Here is a 16,096-nt window from a genome sequence, read left to right as displayed (position 1 = left end):
ATGGCAAAGAATTATATTAAAAATGAAAGAAACCCAAAAAATCACTCAGCAACAAGCAAAAAGAATCCAAGAAAAGGCAAAAAAGAAGAAGAACCAAAATTTGAAACCAAGAACCCTCAAGGAGGTAGGAAAGGTTTAGCATTAGTTTTCTTCTTATGGGGCTTTCATTTCATTCTCTTTAGTGAGTTTCATTTTAAAATGTGGTTGGGTCTTATCAAAATTAAAGGTTCTTTTATATGAAGGTAACAAATCTTTTAGGCCAAGCAACATGTGCCAAATGATCAATCCGTTTGTGTGGTGGGCCACCACAATTCTCATCTACAGTGCTAGGACTTTGACAAAGTCCAAATAAAATGACAAATTATATTTAATAAGTGTAATTTGGTTTTTTTTTTCCTTCCATTGATTAGATTCACACCTCTCTTTGTACCTACTGTGCATCGCATGTGGCTATTACTAGTTTATACACATATACCCGTTTATAATCAGTATACATAAAAACCGAAATGATAGGTATGAGATTCAAGTTTGAGTATTTTGAAGAATTTATGATTTCAACTAACTCAAACTTATATGATAGTTATGGTGATCTATCTTGAAAGTATTTTAATATGATATTCATAGATCACATAAACATAATAGGCAAAACATATATCAATTCAAATCAAATGCCTTTAATTAAAGCGTTTCAATGATTATTACTATTAATGGTCCCTCTCTAACTTGAAGTTCACCTTTACTTGGGTTTTATAAGTATAACGATATTTGTGAACTTATCATAGGTCATATGGATACAATATATGTTCAAATATGAAATACATTCCATAGTGACAAGATGTTGGATTCCAATGTGCACACTTATATAAGATTAACATGATTTTTCATTTTCTAGTGTACCTAAGTTCGTTGTGAAGGGTTTTAGATGATTAAACACTCTTAGCATTTCCCTTTCTTTAATAAAATTTCACTTGTCTGCATATTTTAAGTTCATCTTAGAATTCTTCAAAACAAGTGATATCCACTTATAGTTTTGATGTCAAATATACATAATAATATAAACTTCATCGACATGACTAGTTCAATAAGAGGATAAAATCATGGGTTTGCTCCCTGTTGACGAGTGTACGAATCCCGCGCCAGACTTACCTGATACCCGTGGAGAGTGGGTCGTTGCGTGTATCCGTAGGGACTAGTCCTACTCCCGAAGGGGGTGGGGACATCCTACGTCATAAAGAAAAAAAAAAAAGGATAAAATAAATCATATAGATTTCTCATAATGAATCAATATCAATTTCCCAATTTGCTCAATATGCTTCGAATCTCCATTTTTTGTGCAAAATATTTTTGATCCTTTGGTTTCTTTTACTTTCAATCATCAATATTGACATGTGACACAAGTTAAATATATAAGACTAATCCAAAACAGCTAAGATTAGTCTGATCTTGGAGTAGGCCCAAGATTAACAACTCCAATCACGTTTTATCTAAGACGTCTTTGGAAATGGACACGAAAACCACCACCATGACGAATCCGATGGAAGCGATGTTACCGATCAAGAACAGACGGGGGAGATTATGCAAGAACTATTAAACCCTAACGATCGATTTCGCATCACACTGCTTTCTTACGTCTCTAAAGCGGTGGAGGCTTTTACAGTTTTAAGATCGATTAGAGCGGTTTTCCGGCAGGGAGTAATGACATATATGAGGGACTGTGGGTACAATATTGGGATTTGTAAGACCAAATGGGAGAGTTCCGGTGGTGGAATTACCGGCGGGAACTATGAGTTCATCAATGTGGTGGTTGAGGAGAAAGGGAGGTATTTAATTGGGAGAGTTCCGTTGTATCCATTCTCACCACTTGGAAAAACTAATTTACCATGAAAAAATTCTGGGTTTCCAGGCTTGCTCTAAGAATGCACATAGTATTTCAATTATTGTAAACATACATCCCATTTTTCCATACTCAGACTGACAATAGGTCGCCGCAATGATGGTTTTGATAAGGAATCCAGTCGATTTTGGTGCCTTAAACAGTCGACTGAAAGTCCTATATAGAAGCAAAAAGATGATGAAATAATATGTTTTCTTAACCTCATAATCAACTTAGATCGTCACATTGAAGCATGCTATACAAGACGTAATTGAAAAAGTATTGTTCATCATCCCTCTAAAATCTCAGCGTCACCAAAAATCCTCTACCTAATCACACCGCAGTCCCTCCATCCTTCCCTCACCAATTATATGATTGCCAAACATGGCCTAAAAGGGAAACAGAACCTTATTGAAACAAAGATGGTACCGTCAAAAAGATTCTCTAATAAACACCACATGCTTGTGAGTTGGAAAATTGTTCAAAGACTACACTTACACTAATCATATGACTAAAGATCCCAAGAAAAGGCCCTTTTGATCCACTAAGCCTTCCTCTAAGAAATTTATTGATTTTTGTAATCCTTTTTCTTACATGCATTGTTGAGATATCTTGTTTATCATAGGAGTCGATCAAGTGTGTCCCCTCGTGACAATCTCTTGGACATATGTGCGTCTCTTGGTACACCAAAAATTTTATCGTTTGGTTGATGCACATAATGTTCTGATGGAGATTTTATATGATGAGTGGGTGTGCATGCACTTTCAGGGGCTGAAGCCCTTCATATTTGATACAACAGCAGCCCACTTTTCCACTTTCAGGGGCTGAAGCCCCTCATTGTGATTCATCACCTATAGACTTTCACCCTCCCTCTAGCACTACTCCCTCTAACCTCTCAATTAGTGAAGATTTTTTTGAAGCTAGAACCTCAGAACTCTCAGAGCGGGTTAGATTAGACAACTCTCGACTAGCCAATCTGACTGGAAGAGACCTTTCTAACCCTCCTCCTTCAGCTCCCTCTCTTCTCCTAGGCCCCTCAGCTCCTTTCCCAATATCCCCCTCACCTCACCTCCTTACACTTTCGCCATCCTCCTCATCCCCCCTGCCATCCTCCCACCCAATTTAGAACCCCACCGATCATCTTCTGCCTGATCAACCCCCAGCCCAAGAACTCTCTTTCCAGCACCCTAATGATCCCATTCTCCAAAAACTCCCACCCCAAATCCCGATTAAACCTAGCTCCCAACCAAAGAAAAAAGGGAAGCGATCTGGGAGGACCCGGAAAATTGTCCCATGATTAACGGCCTTATCTGGAATATTAGGGGGGCGAAAAATAGACCCTCCAGGAGAAGACTGAAAGCGTTATCCAAGCTTCACAAGCTCAATTTCATTGTTCTTTTAGAGCCATTCTTAAACGAACTAGAGGTTCATAAAGTTGCAGAGCTGCTACACTTCACCAACTATATGACAAACCTCAACGAATCATCCAAAATTTGGATTCTATGGGATGGCTCCCTCTCAATGAGTCGGGTTTCTTCTAATAACCAAGCGCTGTCAGTCGAGATTGCTCACTTGCAATCTGGTTCAGAAGCCTTTATGACCCTTATTTATGCCAGTTGTTCCAACGTAGAAAGGAGAAACCTATGGAGTTACCTCAGGGACTGCAGCCAATCCTTTTCTAAAGCTTGGGCTGTTGGGGGGGACTTCAATGCCCTGTTATCTCCTGATGAGAAATTAGGAGGAAGGCCTCCAGATCCCGCTTCATGCCGTGAGTTCCAATCAGCCATAGATGGTGCAGGCCTCATTGATGCTGGGTTCATTGGCAGCAAATTCACCAGGTATGGCATCAGTAGGAATGGCCAGAGATCTTGGACCAGATTAGACAGGGTTCTCACAAACTCTCAGTGGCTAAGCTCACTCCCCTCCACATCCATCACCCATCTCTCCCGCACCTGCTCAGATCATTGTCCCCTCCTTTTAAACATCCACCCCACCTTAACCCCCCAAATAAAACCATTCAAATTCCAAGCTATGTGGTCAAAACACCCCCAATTTCAATCCATTGTGAAGTCTGCCTGGTCTATTGAAGCCCTTGGTAAGCCTCTTGAGACCCTTTCTGCCAAACTGAAAAACACGAAAAATGTACTGAAAATCTGGAACAGATAGATATATGGCAATGTTTTCCAAAATGTCAGATCCAATGAAGACAGGGTTCTCAAAGCCGAGCTGGAGCACCAATCTAACCCAAATTCCACCACATCAGAAAGTCTATCAGAAGCCATAGACAGGTTGAATGAAACCATTCTCCACGAGGAAATTTTCCTTAGACAGAAAACCAAGGAGAAGTGGTTAAAAGAAGGAGACAGAAACAATAAATTCTTCCATGCTGCTATGCACCATCAAAGGAACCTGGGAGGGGTCACCAAAATAAGACACAACGGGAACTGGATCATAGATAAGGGCATGATCAAAGACTTGGCTTCCACCTACTTTGAGAAAGCATTAGCTGAGGAGGGGAAAAGGACTCACCACGGCCTGCTAAATCTCATCCCTAAGTTGATTTCTCCTGCAGACAATCATATGCTCCTAGTAGCCCCATCGGAGGAGGAAATCAAAGAAGCCATTTTTAGCAGCCCTCTGGAAAGCGCCCCTGGGCCAGATGGGTTCGGAGGTATCTTCTACTCTTCTTGTTGGGACTTGATCAAATCTGACCTCCTTCTAGCTGCAACTACCTTCTTCGAAGGTAGTAACCTTTCCAGGCACTACTCTTCCACATTCCTAGCTTTGATCCCCAAAAATGAAAACCCTCTCACATTCTCTGAATTCAGACCCATCAGCCTGTGCAACTTCTGCTACAAAATCCTTTCAAAGGTCATGGTCTCAAGGCTTGCAAGGGTCTTGCCTAAAATTATCTCCCAAGAGCAAGGCGCTTTCGTTAAAGGCAGGTCCATCACCGACAATATTGCCATCGCCCAGGAGATGATTGTCGGTCTCAACAAGAAGGTCAGAGGAGGCAATGTGATCCTCAAAATTGACATGGAAAAAGCGTTCGACAGATTAAACTGGCAATTCTTGCTGGATGTGCTAGAAAGGTTTGGCTTCTCCTTGGAATGGAGGAAATTGATCATGCAATGCACCCATAGAAGCTGGTTTTCAATAGTTTTAAACGGAGAGCCCCACGGGTTCTTTCAATCCTCTCGTGGCCTCCGTCAAGGAGACCCCCTCTCCCCCTGCCTCTTCATTCTAGCGGAAGAAGTTCTAAGCAGAGGTCTGGCTGCCCTATTCAGAGAAGGTGGAGCAACCTACTTCCTTAGAATGAGAGGATGTATCCCCATCACCCACTGTCTCTTCGCTGACGACACGATTATCTTTTCGAACGGGAGCAAATCTAGCCTAAAGAGCATCATGTCCTTTCTTTCCTCATATGAGCTGATTTCGGGACAAAAAATCAACAAATCAAAGAGCTGCTTTGCAGTCTCAGCAAAGACCTCTCTCAGCAGGAAGAGGATCATAGCCAATTCTACTGGTTTTACCAACAAAGCCCCTCCCATCACCTACCTTGGTGTCCCACTTTATGCCGGCCGATTGAAAACTTGCTTCTTCGACGATCTAATTAGAAAAATTAGATCCAAAATTGAAGGATGGAAGGGTAAGTTACTCTCTCAAGCTGGAAGACTTGTTCTCATCAACCAAGTTCTATCCAGTACTCCCATCTTGCTCATGTCTGCCATCACTCCACCTAAAGTTATCCAGCACAAAATTGACAGAATTATGTCAGATTTCTAGTGGGGCAGTGGAGACCATGGGCCTAAAACTCACTGGGTCTCCTGGCCCCGCATTTCAAAGCCTAAAGCTGAGGGCGGCTTAGCCACCAAGTCCATGGCAGATCTATGTTCAGCATTCAGAATCAAGGCTCTTCATCATATCCACGCCAAATCCTCCCTTTGGAGCTCTTTAATGCAATCCATCTACTACAACAACCATCACCTAAACCTTATAAATCCTACCCAGGGTTGCTCCAAAATGTGGAGGGAAATTCTTTCCGTCAGAGACATTTGGATTGCTAATGCCAGGTGGGTGGTTGGACAAGGGTCCATCGCTTTCTGGACTGACCTATGGATTGGCAGCGCCCCTTTACATACCTTTGCTATTCACAAAGAATCCATCGGTCTCAATGTCTCCATTAAGGATTTGATCCTCCCTTCTGGGCAATGGAACTTGCTGATGCTATGTGACCACCTCCCTCCTTCTATCCTCCAAGCATTGATCAATTCCAAGCCGTCTCTCACCCAATCAAATGACAAATTGATCTGGTGCCCCGCCCCGTCTGGCTCTTTTAACACAAACTCAGCCTGGAATCTGTTCAGATCCAAAGTTCAACCTCTAGTTTGGGTCGGCCCAGTCTGGGATCACCTTCCGCCCAAAATCAGTTGCTTCCTATGGAAACTCTTCCAAAGGGCCCTCCCTACAGACGATAGAATCAAATCTCGTCATGTCCAGCTCCCCTCCAAATGCTCATGCTGCTCGTCCAGCAAAGAAGAAACTCTTAATCACCTATTTGTCGATGGAGACCTAGCTTGTAGTATTTGGTCAGCATTTGCTAGCCTTTGGAATATCACCTTGATTCCCTCCCAAGGGATCTTTGCTAGAATCCTCACATGGTGGGCGGCTGCCGCTAAAAGGAAATCATTCTGTTCATTTCTCTCCGGCATCTCAGCTTCTTTCATATCCTGGGAAATCTAGAGAGAACGATGCTCCCGGAAAATGGAAGGTAAGCTCAATGATCCAAGTAAGATTATCTGTCTTATTATTGAAGGAATCAAAAGCTTGCGCTTCTGTGATGGCTTCCCTAAAACCCCAATCTGATAGAAGAACTCTCTCTTTCCCAAATCGGGATTCCACCGAACCCTCCCTGCTCTCAGAAAGATAGTTGGATTCTTTGGAAAAGACCTCCAAAAGGCTTTTTTAAGCTTAACATCGACGGCGCTTCAAAAGGCAACCCGGGTGAATCCGGGGGTGGAGGAGTAATCAGAGACCATAATGCAAAAATCATCCTCGCATTTTCCCTATACTACGAGATCGGATCCAACATGGTGGCCGAATCTCGTGCCCTCTTGGATGGGCTTAGATACTGCTCGGCATTTAAAGTGCCCAAGATAATAGTTGAATCGGACAGTAAAGTTTTAATTGACCTCCTCCTCAGCAAAGGCCAAATCCCCTGGGCCATCCAATACCTCTGGAAAGAATTTCAAGATCTTCTTGCTATCCTCTCCCCTTGCTGCCAACACCAATATCAAGAAGGCAATTATGTAGCTGACTCCCTCGCCAATTTCGGATGCTCCTCCAAGAACAACATCTTCTACTCCTCATGGGCAAATTTGCCTCGCCATTCCAGAGGGTCTGCTAGATGTGATGCTGCCGGCCTCCCTAACATCAGACCTTCCAACAAGGTACGCAGAAGAACCCACTAGGATTAGTGCTCCTTGTAAGTTGTTGCCTCGGGCTGCTTTTTCGCCCCTCCCTCCCTAGCCCAATTTTGGTTATTTGGTTGCTAGCATTTTCTTCTTGTAATCATCCAGGTTAATTGGCTCTGCCTCCCTTGTATTGGCTAACTCTTTTTATATATTCTTGGCGGTCCGCCCCGGGGCTGTTCAATTTCCGGGTTAAAAAGAAAAAGAAAAAAGAGGCTTCTGTTAGATGAAATATCAAGGACTACACTTACACTTGCAAGGACACCCACACATCATACTCTTATATTAAAAATATTATGGGAAAGGGAAATGATATCAGCACAACCATGTTTTAATAATTGGACGAACTCATCTTGTCTTTTATCATATAAAGAGCTATCAAAGGTTATTACAATTCCCAGAAAAACCATGACAAGCCAATTAAAAAAGAAATGACAGGGTGAGTTCGTGCAATTATTAACACTTGGGTTATGCCTATAACATTTCCCTTTGGGAAATTTGAACCCGCGAACCTGTTCGACAACATCATCATGCTCATGGGTAAAGTACCTACGAACCCCAAAGTGATGCAGGAGCATCTTGCCAGATCAACGGCCCTCGTCGATTCTTGCCAAGGTTTCAAGTTCGGAAAAAGTTTCTAATCAGGTTTAGCATGTTTCTAAATTTTGGTTTAGAAATGCTTCCTAAATCAATTAGAAATTTTCCATTTAAAAGCTCATGGAAATTAGGAATATTCCAAAATTAAACCAAAGTGAATTTAGCTAATGCTAATTATAAATTACCCAACAAGGCATCTCTTGCCTTTTTACTTGGTTGTCATTTAAAAATTGGCAAGTAGCTAAAATCATTAGAAGGATTGGGAAGATTTCGTTTCTTTTATTCTAGTTTCTACTTTTACATAGTAGAGAATAAGAAGTTTCTTTGTTTAGCTATTATAATATAGACATTTCTTTAGCTACCATAGAAACTAGCTAAGTTATATTAACAAGATTCCTTTCTTTTATGTTTTGTTTCCATGCAGCACAAGTGGTATCGCACTTGTTTATTTTGTCTTTCCTTTCTATTTACAATTACAATTGTAATAGGAACCAATTCTTATATATATAAGAATGTAATAGAAAAGGAGTTGATTTTTGACAATTAAAGTGTTGAATGAAAAGTGTTCTTTTCTTGTGGAGAAAATGTGCTTTTGACACTTCTTTCTTGGAGTTTCCCTCCAACTTGGGTTAGCTTTTGAGCACCACAACTATTTTTTGTTATTTTTTTTATCGGATCATCATCGCCCTTATCGATCGCACGCCCATCCAGCGTCATAAAGTATCTCTCTCTCAAACATAAAATGAAGCTAAAATAGAGATAGGGAGAATAAAAGTAGATGCAACAGGATATGCTGCCACATGGCAGTGGGTATGATGCAGCCCAAACCCATGAGGTTGACAAGTTTGAAGCCTAGATGAACCATCCTAAGCAAGTGAGAAGGTCAGCCCGCATCCAAGCCCAACACAAGGCCCATGTCCAACTTGAATCCATTAAGCATAAAGACCACCATGGACACGCTTATCGAGCTGGAGTCCCGCATTAATGAGTCTGACCACTTTTTGGAGTCCGTTTTTGGACCTTTAGATGGACGAATCAGAGACAATGCTTAACTAGGAAGTTGTAGATCTTTGAATTATATTTCCAACAGATATTCATGGTCCTAATTTGGCTCAGTGGTTGAAGAGTTATGGCTATTTTGGTAGACTGTGTTCGCTAGCTTTGACTAGTTAATGTGTTTAGAGTTCCTAAAACTATTAATGATGTATGTGAGTCCCTAAACTAGTTAGTAGACTAGTTTGAACGAATTTTCTCATGTATTTATCTATTTAAAGAGTATCAAACATATGTAATGGAGTTAGTTGAATATTTGAATGAAAATTTGCTTAGTGCATTTTCCCTTGAACCTTGAAGAGTTCTTCCTTGAAACCTAGAAGAGTTTCACTCCTTCCTTGAAGAGTAGGAGCTTTCCCCTATTGTTTGCATCCTTGAAGAGTTGCAACCATCAATCTAGAAGAATTGATGTTACCTATCTTCCTTGGCAACCTAGAAGAGTAGTCATTGAAGTTATCTTTCTCTATTTTGCCCCGCTCTATTTTCAGAAACCTGTCCATTCGCATTCATCCACTTCCATCCCCATTTCAAGCCCTTTCCAGTATTTTTCTGAGCAAATGTTTGTCAGCAAAGTTGTAGATCTTTGAGTCCTTAAAATTTTGGCTTTTGAATCAAGTCATTCCGACCTATATCGAGGGAGATATGCTCATTTTATCGAACTTGCGCAAATCTGTTTTTCTTGAATCCGAATTCTTGCGCATTTGAGTGTGTGTCTGTCACTCTCCCGATCCTTAGTCCAAGAAGCCTAGGAGAGTCTTGCATCAGGGTAGTGGGATACTTTGGGTATATGCGCTCGCTCCCCTATCAGGTTTTTATGGTAATTTGACTCAACTCAGAAGAAAATGATTACATAAAAAAGAATAAGATTTGAGATTTTATTTCCTTAAAAAAGATAAACCATCCCTATTCAAAGTCCAATAAAAGACTTTATGGGGAATATTCAGAATAAAATTCCATAAAACCCTGAAAAAGAACGAAAAAACAAGGTTAACCAATTTGCCAATCATGCGTGTACTGTATTTATAACTTCTCTTTTGAGACTATATGAGGGTGGTTGTGGCCCGGGAATGAAGAGGGAGCTGATATATCATTTCCCTCAATAAATATTTAATCCTGTGAACCAATGCCTCAGAAAAGAAAATGCTCGATAACGTAAAAAAGGGAAATGATTTCCGCGCTCTAATGTTTTGATAAACATGCGGTCCAGTTTTTGTCCTGTAGTATTTAAAGTGCTGTGAGAGGAATATTATGGTTCCAAAAAGCTCTTAAAGCCCTTAAATACTATGCGACAAACATGTCGAGCGCATGTTTATCAAAACATCGGAGTGCTGAAATCATTTCCCAATAAAAAAATTCAGATTTTGTTTTTCTCATAAAGCTAAACCCCAATCCAAAGTCCAATCAGAGACTTTTTTTTAGGAATATTCGTAGCTAAAATTCCATATAAATTAGAAAAGGAATGAAGAACTTAACCACTTGAAATAATTTTCCTTAATCTAATCATAGTTGTTTGGTAAAATAATAAATCAGCACATCAACGCTAAGATTCATCCAATCCTGGAAATTAAGATCCAAATGGGCCCCAGATCAACGTACAGATCCAATCACGTTATATATATAATAAGTGTCTTGTTGGAGAGCAAGGAAGCAAAGAAAATGATGGGAGTTGTTTTTGGGAGGGCAAAGAGAGACACCGACCCACTAGACGACAAAGTGAAGGGCTCCATCTACAATGCCGGCGCCCGGAGTGGATTGCAGGAAAAAGGCCGGAGATTCCACCTTTCTCTCCCACCTCATTCTCAGTTTTCCGGAAGACGATGCTGGAACCGGATTACCGGAAAACCGCCTCAAACATTCCGACAGCGGTGATGTTACCGATCTAGAACAGACTATGGAAATTCTACAAGAACTATTAAACCCTAACCCTAACGATCAGTTTCGTATCATGCTGATGTCGGAAGTTTCACAAGCGGTGGAGGTGTTTTCAGATTTGAGATTGAATAAACCGGTTTTCTGGCGGGCGGTAATGACGTATCTGAGGGACTGTGGGTACAATGCTGGGACTTGTAAGACCAAATGGGAGAGTTCTGGTGGCGGACTTATGGGCGGGAAATACGATTTCATCAACGTTGTGGGTGAGGAGAAAGGAAGGTATTTAGTTGAGGTGGATTTAGCGGGGGAGTTTGAGATCGCAAGGGCGAGTGAGAAATACGAGAGGATTTTAGAGTTTTTGCCAGAGATTTACGTGGGTAAACCGGATGATCTGAGGAAGATCGTGGCCCTCCTCTCCCAGGAGGTGAAGAGATCTCTGCATAGTAGAAAGCTTCATATTCCGCCGTGGAAGAGGAATAGGTATATGCAGGCTAAGTGGTTTGGTCCGTACAAGAGGACTACCCTCGGCCAAATGATGGCCATTTTTTCACCGGAATGCGAAGTCCGGTACCGGTCGGTTGGGTTCCATGCCGTCACTGCCGTTTCCTTTGCCATGATCAGTGAGGATGGTTAAATTTAAACTTGGATTAAATTAAATTTAATAGAGGGGATTTCCAAGCGTATGTGTATATATTAAATTTAATAAAACGGATTTGCTAGCGTATGTGTATATATCAGGGGGGTGAGATTTGATATTTCCACTCCCTACATCATGGCATTCCACCACCTTTATAGTGTAGTTTTGTACATGCCAGTTCACCCCTGCATATCATCTCTCTCTCTCTCTCTCTCTCTCTCTCTCTCTCTCTCTCTCTCTCTCTCTCTCTCTGGCCTCTGGAGAAATCAAAGTCCACTTAGAAAATCTAGGGTTCTTTGAACGTTCATAATCTCTCAGATTTTTTTCATTTTCAGTTTTTATGGTTGGGTGGGGAGGAGTTATATTATTTGTATTGTTTTTCTGAAGTGGGTTTTTGTGAATGATCCATGTTTGAAGGATTTAAAAAATATCCCTCGTGTACACAAAAACCCAATTTAATTGGCTATAGATAATCAACCAAAAAAATATATAAAACGCCGGAAATAATGAGGAAAAAAAAGAAGATGAAGAAGAAGGGAAAGTTGGGGACATGTCAGAAGTTCGAGTTCACTAAGAAACATTCGGGTCATGTAGGAAAAGCTGGAGTCAAATAGGAAAAGTTCGGGTCGTATCGTGGAAAGTTCAGGTCGACCAAGAGCAGGTGGGGTCAAGGAGGAAAAGTTCGGGTCATGCTGGAAAAAGTTGGTGACTCGACCCGAATATTTTCTTGTCAACTCCAATTTATCCTTCTTCTTCGTCTATTTTTTTTCATTTTTTCCAAGGTGTTTTCCATTTTTTCCAGCATTGATTCATATTTTTTCCTTCTTCATCCTCTTCTCTTCCATTTTTTTAGCAACTTCTATTTTTTCCAACGTCGAATCTTCTTTTTCCTTCTTCCTCCTCTTTTCTTAATCCTCATCTTCTTCTCCCTCCTCTTCTGAGTTTCAGTGGTGGTCGGTCGTGGTGGAGATGAAAACATAGAAAAAAGGGAAGAGGGTATTTGGGTTTTTTGCCAAAAGATAATTTTGTCTTTTTTTATTTCTTTTTCTTCTCCTCTATGACTCATGCTCTTCTGGGCATGTGGTTTGAAGAACCCATCGCTCTCCGCCATAAAAGAAGAGAAAGAAGAACATGAAACAAACATCTAGACAAATAGTAAAATCAACTAAAAATTAGAAAATTTTCCAACAAACGAGTCAGGTCTTCATAAAATCTTCGCAAAATTAGGTTGACTCGATAAAAACCTCCTTGAATAAAAAGTCGGGTTGAATTGATAAGAATCGAGTTGAATCCATAAAAAACTCAAATTTGATCGATTTAATCCTTTTTTTTAGAACATTCAATACGATTTTTTACCCATTCAATCCAATTTTTTGCCCCTTAAATTGAAAAGTCAGGTTGACTCTGTAAAACAACCAATTACTCCAAAAGCTAAAGATGTTAGAGTCGGTGTTATTTAATTATTTATAATTAACATTCCCCCATGCTTAACAACACCCTCAGGTGTGGCCCCTCTTTTTTAAATTGGTGGTACAGTGGCACATGTGGGCCCCTCTTTTGGGTTGGTCGTATAGGTGGATTTCCAATTAAAACCTCTTTTTTGGGTTGGAAGGGTTTTAACCCCCAGGCAAAATCGCTTTGCACGATTAGGAAAGCTAAAACAGAGATAGGGAGAATAAAAGTGGATGCAACAGGATATGCTGCCACGTGGGAGTGGGTAGTGGGATACTTTAATTGGGTATATGCGCTCGCTCCCCTATCATAAAAAAGAATGAGATTTGAGATTTGTTTTCCCTTAGAACAGATAAGCCATCCCTATCGAAAGTCCAATAAAAAACTTTACGGGGAATATTCAGTGTAAAATTCCATAAAACACAGAAAAAGAACTAAAAAACAAGGTTAACCAATTGGCCAATCATGCTTTTACTGTATTTATAACTTCTCTCATTACACTGTATGAGGGTGGCCCGGGAATGAAAACGGAGCTTATAATATCATTTCCCTCAATAAGTATGTAATCCTGTGAATCAATGACTCAGATTCATCAAAAGCAATTATAATTGGGCCCAGATAAGAAAATGATAACATAAAAAATTCAGAATTATTTTTCTCAAAAAGCTAAACCCCAATCCAAAGTCCAATCAGAAACTTTTTTAGGAATATTCTTAGCTAAAATTCCCTAAAACCCAGAAAAAGAAAGAAAAAAAAGGTTATCTAGTTGCAATAATTTCCCTTAATCTAATCATTGTTGTTTATTAAAATAATAAAAAAACATGTGTTCCTACTATCAACTGCTAAGATTCATCCAATCCTGGAGAGATCAAAATGGGCCCCAGATCAACAACTCTAATCACGTTATATATGTGTATAATTAGAGATTTGTTGGAGAGCAAGGAAGCAAAGAAAATGATGGCAGTTTTAGGGAGGGCAAAGAGAGTCACCCACCCACTAGACGACAAGGTGAAGGCCTCCCTCTATGGAGCCGGCGACGGAGAGGATTGCCAGAAAACCGCCGGAGATTCTTCCGCCGGCTTCTCCGACCTCATTCAAGGTTTTCTCGAAGACGACTCCGGAAATGGACTGGAGAACGACCGCCAAGATTCCAACGCAGGCGATGATACGGTTCTAGATCAGACGAGGGAAATGTTACAAGAACTATTACACCCTAACCCTAACGATCGATTTCGTATCATGCTGCAGTCGGGAGTTTCGCAAGCAGTGGAGGTGTTTTCAGATTTGAGATTGAATAAAGCGGTTTTCCGGCAAGCGGTAATGACGTATCTGAGGGATTGTGGGTACAATGCCGGGATTTGTGAGACGAAGTGGGAGAGCCACGGAGGACTTACTGGCGGGAACTATGAGTTCATCGATGTGGTGGTTGAAGAGAAAGGGAGGTAAAACAACCAAAAGCTCTAAGAGTGTTTTCCTTAATCATTTATACTTCAACACTCCCCCTCACGTGTGGCCCTCTTTCTTCAGTTGGCCATACACATGTCACATATGGCTCCCATTTTTGGGTTTTTTTATGGGTAAACTTGGTTTTGGCGGAGACCCTGACCCGTTTATTTGATAAAGAGCAAAATGATACAATCATGAGCACAATACCCCATCCCTAACTCGAAATACAAGAGGGAGGAAGATCCATAACTCCGAATAGAGGAACTATAAACCTAAGAAATCAAAATCGAACTGTTCAATACCTATAAGTTAAATAATCATCTAACTTGACGGGAGTTATTAGGTTTCGAATTTTAAATATCATAGAGTTATTAGGTTTTGAATCTAGGACTTGCCATGAGGTAATAGCGATGTCAAACTCCCAATTACTCCAAAAGTTTAAGTTGTTAGACTTGATGTTATTTAATCTCTTATACTTGAACAGGTATTTGGTGGAGGTGGATTTAGCGGGGGAGTTCGAGATCGCGAGGGCAAGTGAGGAATACGAGAGGGTTTTAGGGTTTTTGCCGGAGATTTATGTTGGGAGATCGGAAGATCTGAGGAAGATCGTGGGCGTCCTCTCCCAGGAGGCGAAGAGATCTCTCCACAGTCGAAAGCTTCACCTTCCACCATGGAGGAAGAATAGGTATATGCAGGCTAAGTGGTTCGGTCCTTACAAGAGAAGTGTGGGCCCAATGACGGCCATTTTTTCGCCTGAATGCGAAGTCCGGTGCCGGTCGGTGGGGTTCCAGACTGTCTCTGCCGTTTCCTTTCCCCGCGTCCCAGATGATGAGTGAGGATACTTTAATTTAAACTTGGATAAGATTAAATTTAAAAGAGGGTATTTGCTAGCGTATGTGTATATATTAAACTTAATAGAAGGGATTTGCTGGCATGTGTATATATCGGGGGTCTGAGATTTCATATTCCACTCCCTACATTACACATTCCACGACCTTTTTAGTGTACTTTTGTACATGCCAATTCACCCCTGCTTTAAATTTAATATGCACACACACATACACACCTCTGGCCTCTCGAGAAATCAAAGGCCACTTACAAAATCTAGGGTTCTTGGACGGTTCATAATCTCTCTCTCTCTCTCTCTCTCTCTCTCTCTCTCTCTTTGAGATTTTATTCATTTTGATCAGTTTTTCTGGGTTGGTAGGGAGGAGTTATATTATTTGTGTTATGTTTCTGAACTGGGTTTTTGTCAATGATTACAAAGAGAGAATTAAGTACTAGATAGAATGTGGATTTGCATGGTGAACAGTTCAGAAGCAGGGGTCGATTTGTATGTGGGTGGGCTAAATCTTGGCGATGGCTTTTTATCTTTGATTTGTATCTGGGTGGGCTAAATCTTGGCGATGGCTTTTTATCTTTGATATTTCATCAAACATCATGCATGTTTGAAGGATTCCGAAAACATCTCGTGTAGACGAAACCCCAATTTAATTGGCTATAGATAAAATCCAATAATGAGCACTTTTTAATATGAGGTTTTGTCTTCCAATGAGGGCAGCTTTTTCCTTTTGTTTTTTCCTATTATAAAAATCGTATATGCGGTGGACGACAACGCCCTACAAGAGACAACGGCCTACACGTGGGTTGTTACACTTCGTCAATTAGAGAGCTGAAATGAAGTTACACGAGTAT

The 16,096-nt window shown here is 40.8% G+C and overlaps 2 protein-coding genes across 2 annotated transcripts; both read left to right on the top strand.

Moving 5' to 3' along the window:
• The first annotated feature begins 10,726 nt into the window (after nt 1–10,726).
• Nucleotides 10,727–11,500, top strand: LOC143891054 (uncharacterized). The gene has a single exon (XM_077395707.1). It carries the CDS (start codon nt 10,727–10,729, stop codon nt 11,498–11,500), a length of 774 nt encoding a protein of 257 aa, XP_077251822.1.
• Nucleotides 11,501–13,864: 2,364 nt separating this feature from the next.
• Nucleotides 13,865–15,237, top strand: LOC143891053 (uncharacterized). Its single transcript, XM_077395706.1, has 2 exons — nt 13,865–14,397; nt 14,886–15,237. The coding sequence occupies exons 1-2, from the start codon at nt 13,865–13,867 to the stop codon at nt 15,235–15,237; spliced, it is 885 nt and encodes a 294-aa protein (XP_077251821.1).
• The last annotated feature ends 859 nt before the right edge of the window (nt 15,238–16,096 follow it).

This window comes from Tasmannia lanceolata, unplaced genomic scaffold (assembly GCF_043159265.1).
Source record: "Tasmannia lanceolata isolate RefF3 unplaced genomic scaffold, GAP_Taslan_0.1 ptg000013l, whole genome shotgun sequence".
Lineage (NCBI taxonomy): Eukaryota > Viridiplantae > Streptophyta > Magnoliopsida > Canellales > Winteraceae > Tasmannia > Tasmannia lanceolata.
Note: the sequence above shows the minus strand (reverse complement) of the source record. Positions and strands in the feature narration are given on the sequence as shown.